This window comes from Somniosus microcephalus, unplaced genomic scaffold, assembly GCF_052327205.1.
Source record: "Somniosus microcephalus isolate GS21.2 unplaced genomic scaffold, FLI_Smic_1.0 unresolved_chr1, whole genome shotgun sequence".
Taxonomy (NCBI): domain Eukaryota; kingdom Metazoa; phylum Chordata; class Chondrichthyes; order Squaliformes; family Somniosidae; genus Somniosus; species Somniosus microcephalus.
Window position 1 is genome coordinate 150,486,854 of NW_028225179.1, and position 15,667 is coordinate 150,502,520.

The 15,667-nt window shown below is 47.8% G+C and overlaps 1 protein-coding gene across 1 annotated transcript in view; it reads right to left on the reverse strand.

The window, feature by feature from the left end:
- Positions 1-14,666, reverse strand: part of LOC147096254 (proline-rich transmembrane protein 1-like) — a 70,276-nt gene extending 55,610 nt beyond the window's left edge. Inside the window, exon 1 of the mRNA XM_085975104.1 lies at positions 14,521-14,666. Coding sequence (XP_085831230.1) covers positions 14,521-14,539 — 19 coding nt within the window. The 5' untranslated portion in view covers positions 14,540-14,666. The remainder of the gene's footprint in view (positions 1-14,520) is intronic.
- Positions 14,667-15,667: the final 1,001 nt, after the last annotated feature.

Below are 15,667 nucleotides of genomic sequence, written 5' to 3' on the forward strand. Positions count from 1 at the left end.
TGAAGGGATGGCCAGCACATGGCGAACCACTGTTGCCAGCATTCTCGCTGAGAAGAGAACAGCTGTCAGTGTGCAGAGGAACCTTGATGTGTGGATCCAGAGTAGTAATTCCACCCAAATTGAAGGATAGAGTGCTCAATGAGCTTCATGAGGGTCATCTGGGAGGGGTAAAAAGGAAGAACTTAGCCAGAGCGTTTGTGTGGTGGCCGGGAATCGATAGAGAAATCGAAGAGATGACCAAGAGCTGTACAGGATGCCAGAAGGTCCAAAACGCCCCACCACAAGCCCCTCTACATCCATGGGCGTGGCCCTCATCTCCATGGCAAAGGGTGCACATTGATTTTGCTGGTCCATTTATGGACTCGATGTTTTTAATTGCGGTGGATGCACACTCAAAGTGGCCAGAGGTAATAAAAATGTCCTCAACCACCACAGAAAAAACTATCACAGTCTTACGAACCATATTCGCCAGAAATGGGCTGCCTGAACAGATTTGCTCCGACAATGGACCACAGTTTGTGTCTGAAGAGTTCCGGAGGTTCTTAAAGAACAATGGTGTTAAGCATTACACATCCGCCCCATATCATCCAGCCACCAATGGATTGGCTGAGATGTTCGTTCAAACATTCAAGAAGGCTATCAAGGCAATGTGTAATGAAGACATACCCCTACAACACAAGGTGGATAACTTCTTGTTTGCCTACCGGAATGCAACACATGCGGTTACCAACCAAACTCCAGCCATGATGTTCTTCAATCGAAGACTACGATGCCACTTGGATTTGGTTAAGCCAAACATCAGAAGAGATGTGGAGAACAGGCAGTTTCAGAATATGAATGAAAGGCCGACCAGGTGTTTTAAGATAGGTCAACCAGTTTTGGCCCGGGACTACCGCACAGAGAAATGGCAGCCAGGAATGATCTGCACACGGCAAGGACCTCTAATGTATACTGTGGATGTTGGAGAAAGCATTGTAAGACGCCATGCTGACCAGATTCCAGAGTCACTGGAAAACGTCAATTCCACACCACGATCCGATACACCTGGTGATGAAACCGAAGTACCAATTGCATCTACCTCAGAATCGGGAATATTGGAAGCAGACGAACCCAACAGCGACGTTGATTCCGAATCAACTTTGCCAGAAGAACCTGATACCCCAAAGAGGCGTTATCCAGACAGAATCAGGAAGCCTCCTCAAAGACTGAACTAATAATTGCTTAACTTCAACTAATGTATATGACAACTGTAATTGTAAATATGTTATTTAATTATTAATCGAATATTATGTACTGTTTAGCTAAAAGGGGAGGAATTGTAGTGTATGTACTTTGCAGAAGGAACTATATTCTGCAGCCCCTGTATACTGCAGTACCAGTAGTGACCACCCCTGTATATAAGCCTGTGTAGTAACTTTGCATAGTTAGTACCAGTTTTGTCTCCACTCAGTAATGACCTGTTGTAACCAACTCCTGCAGTCCATGTCTCAATTACACACGGACATAATATCATTGACATAGCATGAGTCGCTGTTATGATTCTGAAGCTACATCATTTGGACTTATGAACATCTGCAAAATCCAATTTGCATGTCACCTTGGCATCACATCTCTAACTCTTTCCTTTACTCCCCCACAGGACCATCCAGAGCCCCTGCCCCCACTGTGGAGGAGGAAGAGGCTGTGCATCCAGACTCCTCAGAGGAAGCTCCAACCTCTGAGGGCGCAGCATCAGCAGAAGTAAGCGCACCCAGCACCAGCGCAGACACTCACACCTCGGGGGACCTTCGGGACATAGAGTAGTGTTGTCACCTGGTGTATCACAGCTCACAAGTGAGCATCAGCAGATTGTGGAGACAGGTACAGAAGTGGAGAGTCCTCGTCGGAGGGCGCAGACCTCTGCCAGCTCAGCTCAGCTCAGCTGCATGTCGACCCTATGCCTCTGGGTCCATCCGCAAGAGAAGAGGTGATGGATCTCCATGCACAGATGCAGGAGTCTCTGGCAGGTTTTGTCTCCAGGGTCGCTGCGAGTGTGGAGCGAATGGAGGAGTCCATAGCGAACATGAGCAGAGCCTTAGTGGAATCATTGGCACATGAACGCATCACCACGGAAAGGATGGCGACCTCCGTGGTAAGGCTGGCTGCCGCCGCGGAAAGGAGGGCTATGGCCGAGGAGAGGAGGGCTACGGCCATGGAGGAGCTTACTCACCAGGGTATGGAAAACATGGTGAGTGCTCAGATTAGAATGACATCTCTTGAGGAGCGATGGGCATCTATTGAGCACAGAAACCAGACCTTCATGGAAATCCTTCTGAGCAGGACTTCCAGTGCAGATACGGGTCCCCATGGTCCCCCTGATGTGCAGCAAGGTGCTCTCCAGCCACTTGCAGGCGCTGAGGGGGACCTGACCCATGAGAGGGAGGTTGTTGGCACACCTCAAGGAAGTGGGGGCTCCTCTCCACGCGCTCACACTTCCATGCCACTGCAGAGCCCTCGGTCAGAGCCCCGCCGGAGTCCACACCCAAGTGAGATAGACGTCTCAACCCCTGCACAGCCGCAGGAGCAGCAGACTGCTGGGGAGCCCTCAAAGGCTCGCCACCCCAGAGGACGCCCGCCAAAGGTGTTGAGACAGGAGCAGCAGGAAAGTGAAGGGGCCTCCACATCTGCTGAAGCCACAGGGGTACCACTACGTAGGAGCATGCGTAAGAGAAAAATAAAGCACCACTAATCACGAGGGTAGTCACTTGGGTGAAAAGTTTTGTATATAGTTTTAATGCCATCAGTATCTTGTGCATTAAAAATCTGATGGCAACTGCTGCAGTTGTGGCATCTGTCATTTAGCGAATGGGGATTTCACATTGAGGCCTTAGGATTACTTGCAGTTGTCAGCACGCTGGTCAAATAGGTTGAAATGCACAGGGATTGGCCATTGTCCATGCTCAGGTAAGAAGCAGCGAGGCTACAGTGTTTGATGTACAGGCTAAGCAAATCTGGACAGGATGAGTGCGTTCCTTGCATTCCGGCCAGCAATGTTCTCGCATAATGCTGCCGCTGGTTGATGGGCCTCTGCAGGATGCTCGTTTTCGGCCTCCTCCTCCTCAGCATCATCCTCATCCGAGGCGGGTCTGTGAGGAGCCTCTTGGTCCTGTGGAATCTGCAAGCCACGACGCTGTGCCATACTGTGAAGTGCACAGCAAACCACGACGATTCTGGAGACCCTGGCTGCGGAGTACTGTTTGGGGGGTATCTCCTGCACCGACGGCCTTCCATGCGCTGGCCCCTTCTGGCCTGTGCTGCCTCAGGTGGGTGAGCCGCAGTCTGTCGCTCCTGCTGCTGCTGCTGTTGCTGGTGCTGCTGTTTCTGGTGCTATTGTTGCTGGATCTGCTGCTGCCTCCTCTGCTGCTGGAGATCCTCTAATGCCAAGAAGGGAAGGAAAAAAAGGCCTCCCATGCTTCTGGTAGATGCCTCTGTTGAGGAAGTGCTGAGTTAGGGTGGCGAGAGGGGCTTCCCAGGAGCTCACACTGGAGAAGTGTGTGAGGCTCCAACCTTCCACAACTGTGCCTAAGCCTTGAACAAGTTTCCCCAAGCCTGAAACAACAAGGTCCTGCAACCTACAAATGCTGTCTGATTAAATCTCTTCTTTCCTGATTGACCTGCAGCTGAAAGTAAGCAAGCCGACATTGTTCACGCTAGGTTTCATCAGCGGGGTTCCCACCAGGCGTGTTTAACGTGGGGAAAGGCTGAAAATAGCAAGGGCCCCTTAAAATAGCATTATAGATGCCAATTATTGGTGATTAGGCTCCCGATGACCAGTCCCGCCTGCTGCGGCCGGGACTGATTCGGGTCGGATTGAAATGCCGGGGTGAAAGTCGGATGGGGCGGGGAATCAGGCTAGGGGGGGTCGTGACCCCCTATTTTTGCGATTTCCCCTCCCCCACATGCCTGAAACCCAGCCTGACGGCTCCAAGAAAATCAACCCCAAAATCTCTCTCTGTCTCTATCTAAAGCCTCTATCTCTCTGTGGAGTATATCCCTATCTGCATCTATCTAAAGTCCCTCTCTCTGTGCAGTGTATCCCTATCTGTATCTATCTAACATCTCTCTCTCTGTGCAGTATATCCCTATCTGTATCTATCTAAAGTCCCTCTCTGTATCTATCTAAATTCTCTCTCTCTCTCTCTCGCTCTCTGTGGTGTAACCCTCTGTACCTATCTTAAGTCTCTCTGTGTGCAGTATATCCCTAACTGTATCTATCTACAGTCTGTGTCTCTCTGTGCACTATATCCCTATCTGTTTCTATCTAACATCTCTCTCTCTTTCGGTGCAGTATATCCCTATCTGTATCTGTTAGATCCGGGTATCTTAATGTTGTGTCCTTCAATAATCAGACAAAGACTGCAGGGAACGATCAACAGGTGTTTACTGAATGAGGGTTCAAACTGCAACTGACTGTACAGAGCACTACTCAGGGTTTTTATACAGGTGTGGTCACTGCCGGTACTACAGGATACAGGAGCTGTAAAAAGTAGTTCTCCCCCTTAAAAAGGTACATACATTACAATTCCTCCCCTTTTAGATTAACAGTACCATAACACTCATTTAACAATTAAATATCAAACTAATTACAATTAACACTTTTAACATGCAACATTAACTGGAAATAGTCTATTTATATATTCAGTCTCTGGGGAGGCTTCCTGATCCTTTCTGGATAACGCCTTTCCCGAGTGTCTCGCTCTTGGTGCGGAGGCGATTCTAACACCCTGTCGTCAGTTGATTCATCAGCTTCCAATGCTATTGTTTCTGAGGTAGATGCGACCTGTACGTCGGGTTCCTCACCAGGTACGTATGGCCGAGACATGGGGTTGACTCGTTCCTGTGACTCTAGGATCTAGTCAGCATGGCGTCTCACAATGTTCTCCCCAACATCCACTGTGTACATTAGTGGCCCCTGCCGTGTGCATATCGTTCCTGGTTGCCATTTCTCTGTTTGGTAGTTGCAGGCCAAGACTGGTGGCCCTACATTGAAGCTTCTTGTCGGCTTCTCATTGATGTGCTGGAATTGCTTATTTGCAACATCTCTTCGTACATTTGGTCTGAGCAAATCCAGACGAGATCTCAACCTTCGGTTAAAGAACATCATGGTCGGGGCCTGGTTGGTGACTGCATGTGTCGCATTTCTGTAGGCTAACAGGAAATTGTCCACTTTATGCTGCAGTGGAATGTTGTCATCGCACATGGCCTTTACTGCTTTTTTAAAGGTTTGTACGAACCTCTCAGCCAATCCATTTGTGGCTGGATGATACGGGGCGGATGTGTAATGCCTTACCCCATTCCATTTCATAAATCTTCGAAACTCTTCGGACACAAACTGTGGTCTGTTATCAGAGCAAATCTGCTCTGGTAAGCCGTTCCTGGCAAAAATGGTCCGTAGGACTGCAATAGTTTTCTCCGTGGTGGTGGAGGACATTTTGATCACATCAGGCCATTTCGAGTGCGCATCCACGGCTATTAAAAACATTGAGTCCATGAATGGACCAGCAAAATCAATATGCACCCGTTGCCATGGAGATGAGGGCCACTCCCATGGGTGTAGAGGGGCATGTGGTGGTGCATTTTGGACCTTTTGGCATCCTGAGCAGCTCTTTGTCAGGTCCTCGATTTGCTGATCGATCCCTGGCCACCACACATAAGCCCTAGCAAGGCTTTTCATTTTCACCCCTCCCAGATGACCTTCGTGAAGCTCATTGAGCACTCTCTCCCTTAACTTGGGTGGAATTACCACTCGGGATCCACACATCAAGGTCCCCTGGCATACTGACAGCTGTTCTCTTCTGGATGAGAATGCTGGCAACAGTGAGTCGCCATGTGCTGGCCATCCCTTCCCCGTCAAATCATATACCCGAGACAGTGTCGGGTCATTTCAGGTCTCCTTCTCTGTACCAGCGTTAGTTACTGGCAAGCATTCAATTATAGTCGAATGAAATATTTCGACAGGATCCACTGCTGGTGCTTCCTCCTCAGTAGGCAGTGGCAGGCATGATAGCCCATCAGCGTTTCCATGCTGTTTCGTGCCCTTATACTCGATATCATATTGGTGCACCTCTAGAAAAAGGGACCATCTTTGTAGCCGTTGCGCAGTCATCACCGGAACGCCCTTCTTTGGATTAAAGATGGAGATAAGTGGTTGGTGGTCAGTCAGCAAGGTGAACAACTGCCCGTGCAGATAGTGATTGAACTTTTTCACTCCCCACACTAGGCGGAGGGCCTCCCTGTCAATCTGGGCGTAGTTACGCTCGGCTGAGGTTAGTGACCGAAACGCAAAGGCTACTGGCCTCTCCGAGCCGTCCAGGACTTTGTGCGACAGCACCGCTCCAATGCCATAGGGTGATGCATCACACGCCAACCGAATTGGTAGTGCTGGGTTGAAATGAGCCAACACCTCTTTTGATGTGACCAATGCTTTGCTCTTCTGGAAAGCTCATTTACATTCGTCACTCCACTTCCATGGTACCCCCATTTGCAGTAGGGTGTTCAGTGGGTGTAGTACGGTAGACAAATTCAGCAAGAACTTATGGTAGTAGTTCACCAGCCCGAGGAACGACCTCAGTTGTGACACATTTTCCGGTGCTGGAGCCTTGACTACTGCCTCAATCTTTTCAGGGGACTTATGTAACCCCTCTTTATCAATAACGTGGCCACAATACGAGATATGCTCCTGGAAAAACTCACATTTGTGGTGATTAGCTCGGAGCCCATATTCCTTCAATCTAGTGAGCACCTGCTCCAGGTTGGCGAGGTGATCACTGTCATTTTCGCCCATGACCAGGATGTCGTCCAAATAACACTGGGTCCCTGGAATCCCTTGCAGGACTTGTTCCATTGCCCTTTGCCAAATAGCCGGAGCTGATGCTACCCCGAACACCAGCCGGTTGTATTGGTAGAGACCTTTATGAGTGTTGATCGTGAGGTACTGTTTCGAGGCTTCTTCTACCTCCATTTGCAGGTACGCCTGGGCCAGATCAATCTTAGTGAAGCGTTTCCCTCCAGATAGCGAGGCAAAAATATTTTTAATCCGCGGAAGCGGATATTGTACAGTGTGAAGGACTAGGTTCACTGTCACCTTAAAGTCCCCACAGATGCGAACCTTCTTTGGTTCCCCAGGCGTATTACTCAACGACCTCTTCATTACAGGAACGATGGGTGTAGCCCACTCGCTCCAATCCACTTTGGACAGTACTCCTGAACGTTCCAAACCTTCCAGCTCTGCTTCGACGGCTGGGCGGATCGCATAAGGCACCGGTCTGGCCTTAAAAAACTTTGGGCTTGCATGTTCCTCTATTTTGATCGTCGCTGTTATGCCTTTTAGTGTTCCGAGTCCCTGCTGGAACACTTCTTGTGTGTCAGTTAGCATTTTTGACAGTCGTCCAGGTGTAACGTCGTCATCCTTTTTGGCATCTACAGCCAGTGCTTGTATGGAATGCCAATCTAGCTGTATCTTCCGGATCCATTCACGTCCTAGTAGTGGTGGTCCTCCATCTGGCAACACATATAGATCCATTTTTGGTGTTTCCTTGCCATTATATATAACGTTCACCCTTATTTTTCCTTTGGGGTAGACTTTTTGCCCCGTGTACGTCTTCAAGACAATCTTTGTATCTCTCAAGGGTATATGTGAGAATAGCCGCTTGTAGTCCCTTCGGTTTATGACTGTTAGGGCTGATCCTGTGTGCAATTCCATTTTCACTTGGACTCCTGCTATCTTGAGCGTGACCCAGATAGTTTGGTGATCCTCCGTTTTTATCACATTATGTAGTTCCAGACAACCCAGCTCTTTGCTTCTGGGGTCTGTATCACTCTTCTGTTCGTCTGAACTACTCTCCGTCACCTTATGTACCTTCTTGTACTTCTCCTGTGGAGATTTCTTGCTGCTGGTTTTCTTTCCCGACCTGCAGACTCTTGCTATGTGTCCTACTTTTCCACACTGTCTGTACACTTTGTCCTTGAACCAGCAATCATTATGGTCGTGTGTTGTTCTGCCGCAGCGATAGCACTTCACTGTTCCGTATGACATTTCATTTGTGCCATATTCTTGCGGTCTCCGTTGTATCTCTGCAGCGCCCCGTGCGGCTGCTTCGTGTGATACTGCAATGCTGAAAGCCTTGTCCAGCGTAAGATCCTTTTCTGATAGAAGCCGTTTCTGGGTTCCTTCACTTTGAAGCCCACACACAAACTTGTCCCTTAAAGTATCTGCTAGTCCCATTCCAAACTGGCAGTGTTTCAATAGCTTGCGCAGTTCCGTTAAATACTCAGCATTACTTTCATCTTTATGCTGGTTCCTTTTGTGAAACTTAAATCTTTCTGCTATCAGCAGCGGTGTGGGGTTTAAGTGGTCCTGTAGGATTGACACTATGTTTTCAAAATCCTTTTCTACTGGCTTCTCTGGGGTTACTAGGTTTCATAGTAAGCCATACGTTTTTGCACCCATTGAATTCAACAATACCAGCGCTTTCTTGTCATCTGGCACTTAATTCGCCTTGCAGTATACTTCTATGCGTTCGACATATGTCGTCCAATCTTCGACTTCATTGTCGAACGCTGTGATACTGCCGCTCTTCGGCATTTTTGGGTGTGGTTAGACTGGCTTAAAGTGGCGTCTCCCGCGCTTTCCTTTCTTCCCCGCTGCGGCTTAAAATGGCGTCTCCCGTGCTTTCCTCTCTTCCCCACAGTGGCTTAAAATGGCGTCTCCCACGCTGCTGCCAACGCCGCTCTCAGCGGTCCTCCTGGCAAATGGCGACACCCTGTGGGTTTCGTGCGCTGCTCCTGCGCTGCTGCCAATGCCGCTCTCTGCGGTCCTCGTGGCAATGGCAGCGCCTCGCGTTTTCCTGCGCGCCTCTCTCCCCCGTTGACGCTGTTCGGCCCTTGAACACCGGCTGCGCTCTGCTCTCTCTCGCCTCTCTCCCCCGTTGACGCCGCTCAGTCCTGAACACCGGCTGCGCTCTGCTCTCTCTCGTTGATGCTGCTCGGCCCTTGAACACCGGCTGCGCCCCGTGCGCTCTGCCCTCTCTCTCCCCCCCGTCGATGCTGCTCGGCCTTTTTCTGTGCCGCTCGGTCGGCTCTAGCCGCCGCTGTCCGGGAAGGGTCTGCGCAGTACCTGTTGCCAGCCCGTTTTGCTGGACCACCGTGGCTGGAAAGCCAAGCCTGGCTCTCGACAGCCTCCCCTGCGATGCCCGTGCTTCTGGACTCTACCTCCTTCCACTGTTCTCCAGGAGCGAATCCCTGGGAGGTGATGCAGAGTTGCAGGTAGGTTCGAATCTTTCTCGTCGCCAATGTTAGGTCCGGGTATCTTAATGTGGTGTCCTTCAATAATCAGACAAAGACTGCAGGGAACGATCAACAGGTGTTTACTGAATGAGGGTTCAAACTGCAACTGACTGTACAGAGCACTACTCAGGGTTTTTATACAGGTGTGGTCACTGCCGGTACTACAGGATACAGGAGCTGCAAAAAGTAGTTCTCCCCCTTAAAGGTACATACATTACAGTATCTATCTAAAGTCTCTCTCTCTCTGTGCTCTATATCCCTCTCTGTATCTATCTAAAGTCTCTCTCTCTCACTGTGTGCAGTACATCCCTATCTGTATCTATCTAAAGTCTCTCTGTGCAGTATATCCCTACCTGTATCTATCTAAAGTCTCTCTCTCTCTCTGTGCAGTATATCCCTATCTGTATCTATCTAAAGTCTCTCTCTCTGTGCCTTATATCTCTGTCTGTATCTATCTAAAGTCTCTCTCTCTCTCTCTCTCTCTCTGTGCAGTATATCCCTATCTGTATCTATCTAAAGTCTCTGTGTGCAGTATATCCCTATCTATATCTATCTAAAAGTCTCTCTCTCTCTGCAGTATATCCCTATCTGTATCTATCTAACATCTCTCTCTCTCTGTGCAGTATATCCCTATCTGTATCTATCTAACATCTCTCTCTCTCTCTGCAGTATATCCCTATCTGTATCTATCTAACATCTCTCTCTCTCTGTGCAGTATATCCCTATCTGTATCTATCTAAAATCTCTCTCTCTCTCTCTCTCTCTGCGGTATATCCCTATCTGTATCTATCTGAAGTATCTCTTTCTGTGCAGTATATCCTGATCTGTATCTATCTAAAGTCTCTCTCTCTCTCACTGGTATATCCCTATCTGTACCTATCTTAAATCTCTCTCTGAGCAGTATATCCCTATCTATATCTGTCTAACATCTGTGTCTCTCTGTGCAGTATATCCCTATCTGCATCTATCCGAAGTCTCTCTCTGTGCAGTATATCCCTATCTGTATCTATTGTAAGATTCGCAAAATTCTGCAGATTCCCCAAACCAAAAAGATTACCCCAAAGAAGAGATTTTTGGAATGTTTAAAAGAATGCTGGGCCAAAAAGGGGCTCAAAGCCAAAACCCCAGGGTTTTTGGCTGTTTTAAAAGGGCATGTCCAGGCCTGTGGAAGGCTGTGACAAAGGGGTTGGGATGGGTCTCTGTGAAAGAAGCAGTTTGGGTATTGGCATAGGCCAAACTGTCTGGGAATGTTCTGGGCTGTCTCAGTCATTTTACATAATGACAATAGGCCCACGGAAGAGCAGTTCCCGCCAAAATTACAGAGCCATCAAGAATATGCATAATGCAGAACATGCCACCGATCAACAAAAGGGACCCTGACCCCAGCAGGAGAAGACAAAGATTAATAATCGGACCAAAGATTTAAACAGTCATCTAAAGCCAATTTAGGTTTTGATGGACCATCCCGAAACTAGTTCGCACCAACTTCAATCATTTAAGATAGATGGGACCAGCTCGAAACCCTTTAAAGAATTCAAAAACTATTAATGTTAACGAGCCCGCCAAAAATGACAATGGGCCAGAGAAGATTTGGCGGGCAGATAAGCAAGGCCTCAAACGGTATAATTGGGGCCTGCTTTTTCAGTTGAAACATTCAAACAATCAACGAACACGATCGATCAATCGACGGAAGGACAACAGAAGAAGAATGAAAGGAAAGGAGAGAGGAATCGCGACAACCAAGGGCCCCAAGAAACAAACAACCAAAAATATTACCAGCAACTAGGTAATATTGGGTCACCGCGACCAACAAGAAACCAACCTGGAAGAAACCGAAGATTTGCAAGTTTGTTTCCACTCTACAAACTATTCTGACTTACCCCTGGGTAAGATTTGATGAAAAGACTCTAAATCCTATTTCTGACCAAAAGAAATTGCGTACTTACCCGATAGATCCCATACGCACCCGACCGCATCAGCGGACACGCGGAGACTGAAAAAGCAACGCAGGTGAAGTCTTCTACCACGTCCGGGGTATGGCAGGCCCCAACCACCACACCTAGAGAACCCTGAAATCGTGAACCTCTACAACTGTCAAGGAAACAGTTTGGTGAGCATTAACCCTGGTCCTCTGGAGTCCAACTTAGTCAGTGTAGTGGGATTGGGAGGGGTGAAGTATTCTGTCTATTGTTATTCTCCCTCGTATATTCCGAAGTGTTCCCCCTTTTAGAGTGATAAGATTGTTGTGTTGTGTATATTTTCTTGTCTCAAATAAAATCCAAGTTTTTTTTCACCAACTCAGTTGTCTGTTGCAATTTCATTACAACCCCCAAATAGGTCTAAGGTCTAGAACCAAGGGAGTGGGAGAGATTCAAACCACTCAGGAGTCAGAGGCAAAGCTGACCACACATACCACCCCTTACACTATCTAAAGTCTCTCTCTCTGTGCAGTATATCCCTATCTGTATCTATCTAAAGTCTCTCTCTCTCTCTGTGCGGTATATCCCTATCTGTATCTATCTAAAGTCTCTCTCTCTCTCTCTCTGTGCAGCACATTCCTCTCTGTATCTATCTAAAGTCTCTCTCCCTGTGCAATTATATCCCTATCTGTATCTATCTAAAATCTGTCTCTCTCTGTGCGGTGTATCCCTATCTATCTAAAGTCTCTCTCTGTGCAGTAGATTCCTATCTGTATCTATCTGAATTCTCTCTCTCTCTGTGTGGTATATCCCTATCTGTATCTATCTAAAGTCTCTCTCTCTGTGCCTTATATCTCTGTCTGTATCTATCTAAAGTCTCTCTCTCTGTGCGGTATATCCCTATCTGTATCTATCTAAAGTCTCTCTCTCTGTGCCTTATATCTCTGTCTGTATCTATCTAAAGTCTCTCTCTCTGTGCAGTATATCCCTATCTGTATCTATCTAAAGTCTCTCTCTCTGTGCCTTATATCTCTGTCTGTATCTATCTAAAATCTCTATCTCTCTGTGTGCGGTATATCCCTATCTGTATCTATCTAATGTCTCTCTCTCTGTACAGTATATCCCTATCTGTATCTATCTAAAGTCTCTCTCTGTGTGCAGTATATCCCTATCTGTATCTATCTAAAGTCTCTCTCTCTGTGCAGTATATCCCTATCTGTATCTATCTAAAGTCTCTCTCTCTGTGCAGTATATCCCTATCTGTATCTATCTAAAGTCTCTCTCTCTGTGCAGTATATCTCTGTCTGTATCTATCTAAAATCTCTCTCTCTCTCTCTGTGCAGTATATCCCTATCTGTATCTATCTAATGTCTCTCTCTCTGTGCGGTATATCCCTATCTGTATCTATCTAAAGTCTCTCTCTCTGTGCGGTATATCCCTATCTGTATCTATCTAAAGTCTCTCTCTCTGTGCGGTATATCCCTATCTGTATCTATCTAAAGTCTCTCTCTCTGTGCGGTATATCCCTATCTGTATCTATCTAAAGTCTCTCTCTCTGTGCGGTATATCCCTATCTGTATCTATCTAAAGTCTCTCTCTCTGTGCGGTATATCCCTATCTGTATCTATCTAAAGTCTCTCTCTCTCTCTGCCTTATATCTCTGTCTGTATCTATCTAAAGTCTCTCTCTCTCTCTCTGTGCGGTATATCCCTATCTGAAGTCTGACTCTCTCTCTATACGATATATCCCTATCTGTATCTATCTAAACTCTTTCTCTCTGTGTGCCTTATATCTGTGCATCTATCTAAACTTTGCCTCCAGCTCTGAACATCTCTGTTTTACACGGCCCTCCTCTTTGTTAAACCCATCCAATCGGAGGAGGCTTTTACTCACATGTGCACTGTGGTTCTACACGTCTGACAGAATGTAGCTTCTGGCGTGTCTCTACATGGCTGCATCCCTGCATTAAAATTCAGATGCCTGGCGTGTACCAGTACATTTCCATTACTAAAAACGTTGCCGACCGGATTTAACAGCAGCACAAACACTGAATTGCAGTGCACAAAAAGGATTGCGAAAACGAGAAAGCTAGATGTACCGAAAAATTGGATTTCATTTCCCCAAATACCGATGCTTTGCAATTAAACTCTGCAAATTGCTTTAGTAATGATTGGTGCCTCAGTATGAAATTCCTTTGGTTTTTTTATATAGCGGAGGCGTTCATCCATTTACTGTAATGTTCAATGGGCCGAATTTTAATGAATTTGGGAATAAAGGTTCACTTGAAACAGCAAGCCCACAGAAATGGCCATTGTTACAAATTCATTTGTAAACCAGCAAAATGAAATAATCTTCTTCAATTAAGAGAGAAAGAGGGATTGCCCTGCCCTTGAACCAGAACTGCCATATTCATTACTGCTGGGAGGGAGAGGGGTGAAGATGAAGACCCCTTGCATCGGAGTGTTTGACAGAACAAGTCCCATCGTTTCCCACAGCCCGAATCCCACCCGCACAGGGGCCACAGTCTGCCTTCCATCCGATTGGAGTCGGGCTCCTCCACACATCTTACCTCCTCCAATGCGCTGCTCACTCATGTCCCTGGGGTGGACTTGTCGGTTGCTGGGGGGAAGGCCATCGGAAAAGGCAGCACAGTGTTGGGCCAGCACCACACGGGACAGGGGAGGGGAGGGAGGTTGGGGCAAATACCGGTCGGGCTTCGAGGATGCACCCGCGTCCTGCCCAGCCAAATCTCAAAGCCGCACCGCCGGGCACGGTCGTGGAGGAAGTGTTGGCCGCGCCGTGCACCGAAAGTGGGAGCGGAGACGGAGAGGACAGGAACTCGGCATTGTTACAAAGCAGCATCTAACTTCCCTGCGGAGATAAACAGCCAGGTTGTAGTCAACGTCAATCTACAGCCAATGAGAAAGGAACGATACAGGGAAAGAAACCCCAGCATATTAGAGCCTGCACAGCGAGAGGCAGATGTCACACTTAACGCCAATTCACTCCCTCTGCGTCCTGGAGATCCCAGAACATCACTGGACTAATTTTCTATCAAAACGTTTATGGTCGTTGCAATGATAATACGATTAACACCATGTTGCTATGGTGGATGATTCGCATTTTTAAATTGTCACATAATTAGGAGTGTGCCTTTAATAATCCAACACAAAGCTCCCCACCTCCGCTGACCTCATTAGCACATCACAAACTAAAAAGACTGATTTGGGTTTATCGCACAGCCGGCGTCACTACTCATAAGGGAAAACAATTTTACCTGTTTTTTCAGCAGACATGGTTTGGGTGTTAAAACAGAAACAACACTGGAAACCTCACATTTGTTGGAACAGGGGAAGAAGAAAAAACAAACCAATCAATTTAAATGGCTACGTTGAATTGCAGGAGTTCCTTTCTCTGCTCCCATCCCCTATCAGTTGGATTTGTGCAGAGTTGCTCTCTCAACCAAGCCTGGCACAGCATCTCTTGTCTCGTCCGCCTCCTTCTTGTTGTTGCTGCTGATTGGTGCTAAAAGCACAAGGACTTACCCCCACTGTGGTAAATCGCCCTTTCTGATTGCTCAGGCCCCACATCAATCACAGACATTCACTTTTACAGCCAGGGTTGCTTAGCTCCAGTTGGTTACGTTATGCCGACTGCCTCCTTTCACCCTTTGGCTGGCCGGCAGTGATGCTAAAGAAATGCTGACCTTTCTATAGCGCCTTTTACGACCTCAGGACGTCCCAAGGCGCTTTACAGCCGATGAAGCACTTGTGAAGTGTGGTCACTGTTGCAATGTAGGAAACGCGGCAGCCAATTTGCGCACAGCAAGATCCCACAAACAGCTTCTTCTTCTTAGGCAGTCCCTCGGAACCGAGGATGACTTGCTTCCACATTAAAAATGAGTTCGCAGGTGACTGATGAGTCCAATGCGGGACCTACAGTCTCTGCCACAGGTGGGGCAGACGGTGGTTGAAGGGGTGGGTGGGTGGGGTGCTTGGGTTGACGAGCGCTCCTTGCGCTGCCTGCGCTTGGCTTCCGCTTGCTCCCGGCGAAGAGACGCGAGGTGTTCGGTGCCTTCCTGGATGCTTCTCCTCCACTTTGAGCGGTCTTGGGCCAGGGATTCCCAGGTGTCGGTGGGGATGTTGCACTTTTTCAAGGAGGCTTTGAGGGTGTCGCAAACAGCAATGTGATAATGACCAGATCATCTGTTTTTGTGATGTTGCTTGAGGGATAAATATTGGCCCCAGGATACCAGGGATAACTCCCCTCGCTCTTTGAAATAGTGCCATGGGATCTTTTACGTCCACTTGAGAGGGCAGGAGGTGCCTCGGTTTAGCGTCTCATCCAAAAGACGGCACCTCCGACAGTGCGGCGCTCCCTCAGTACAGCACTAGAGCCGAGATTTCTGTGCTCAAGTCTCTGGA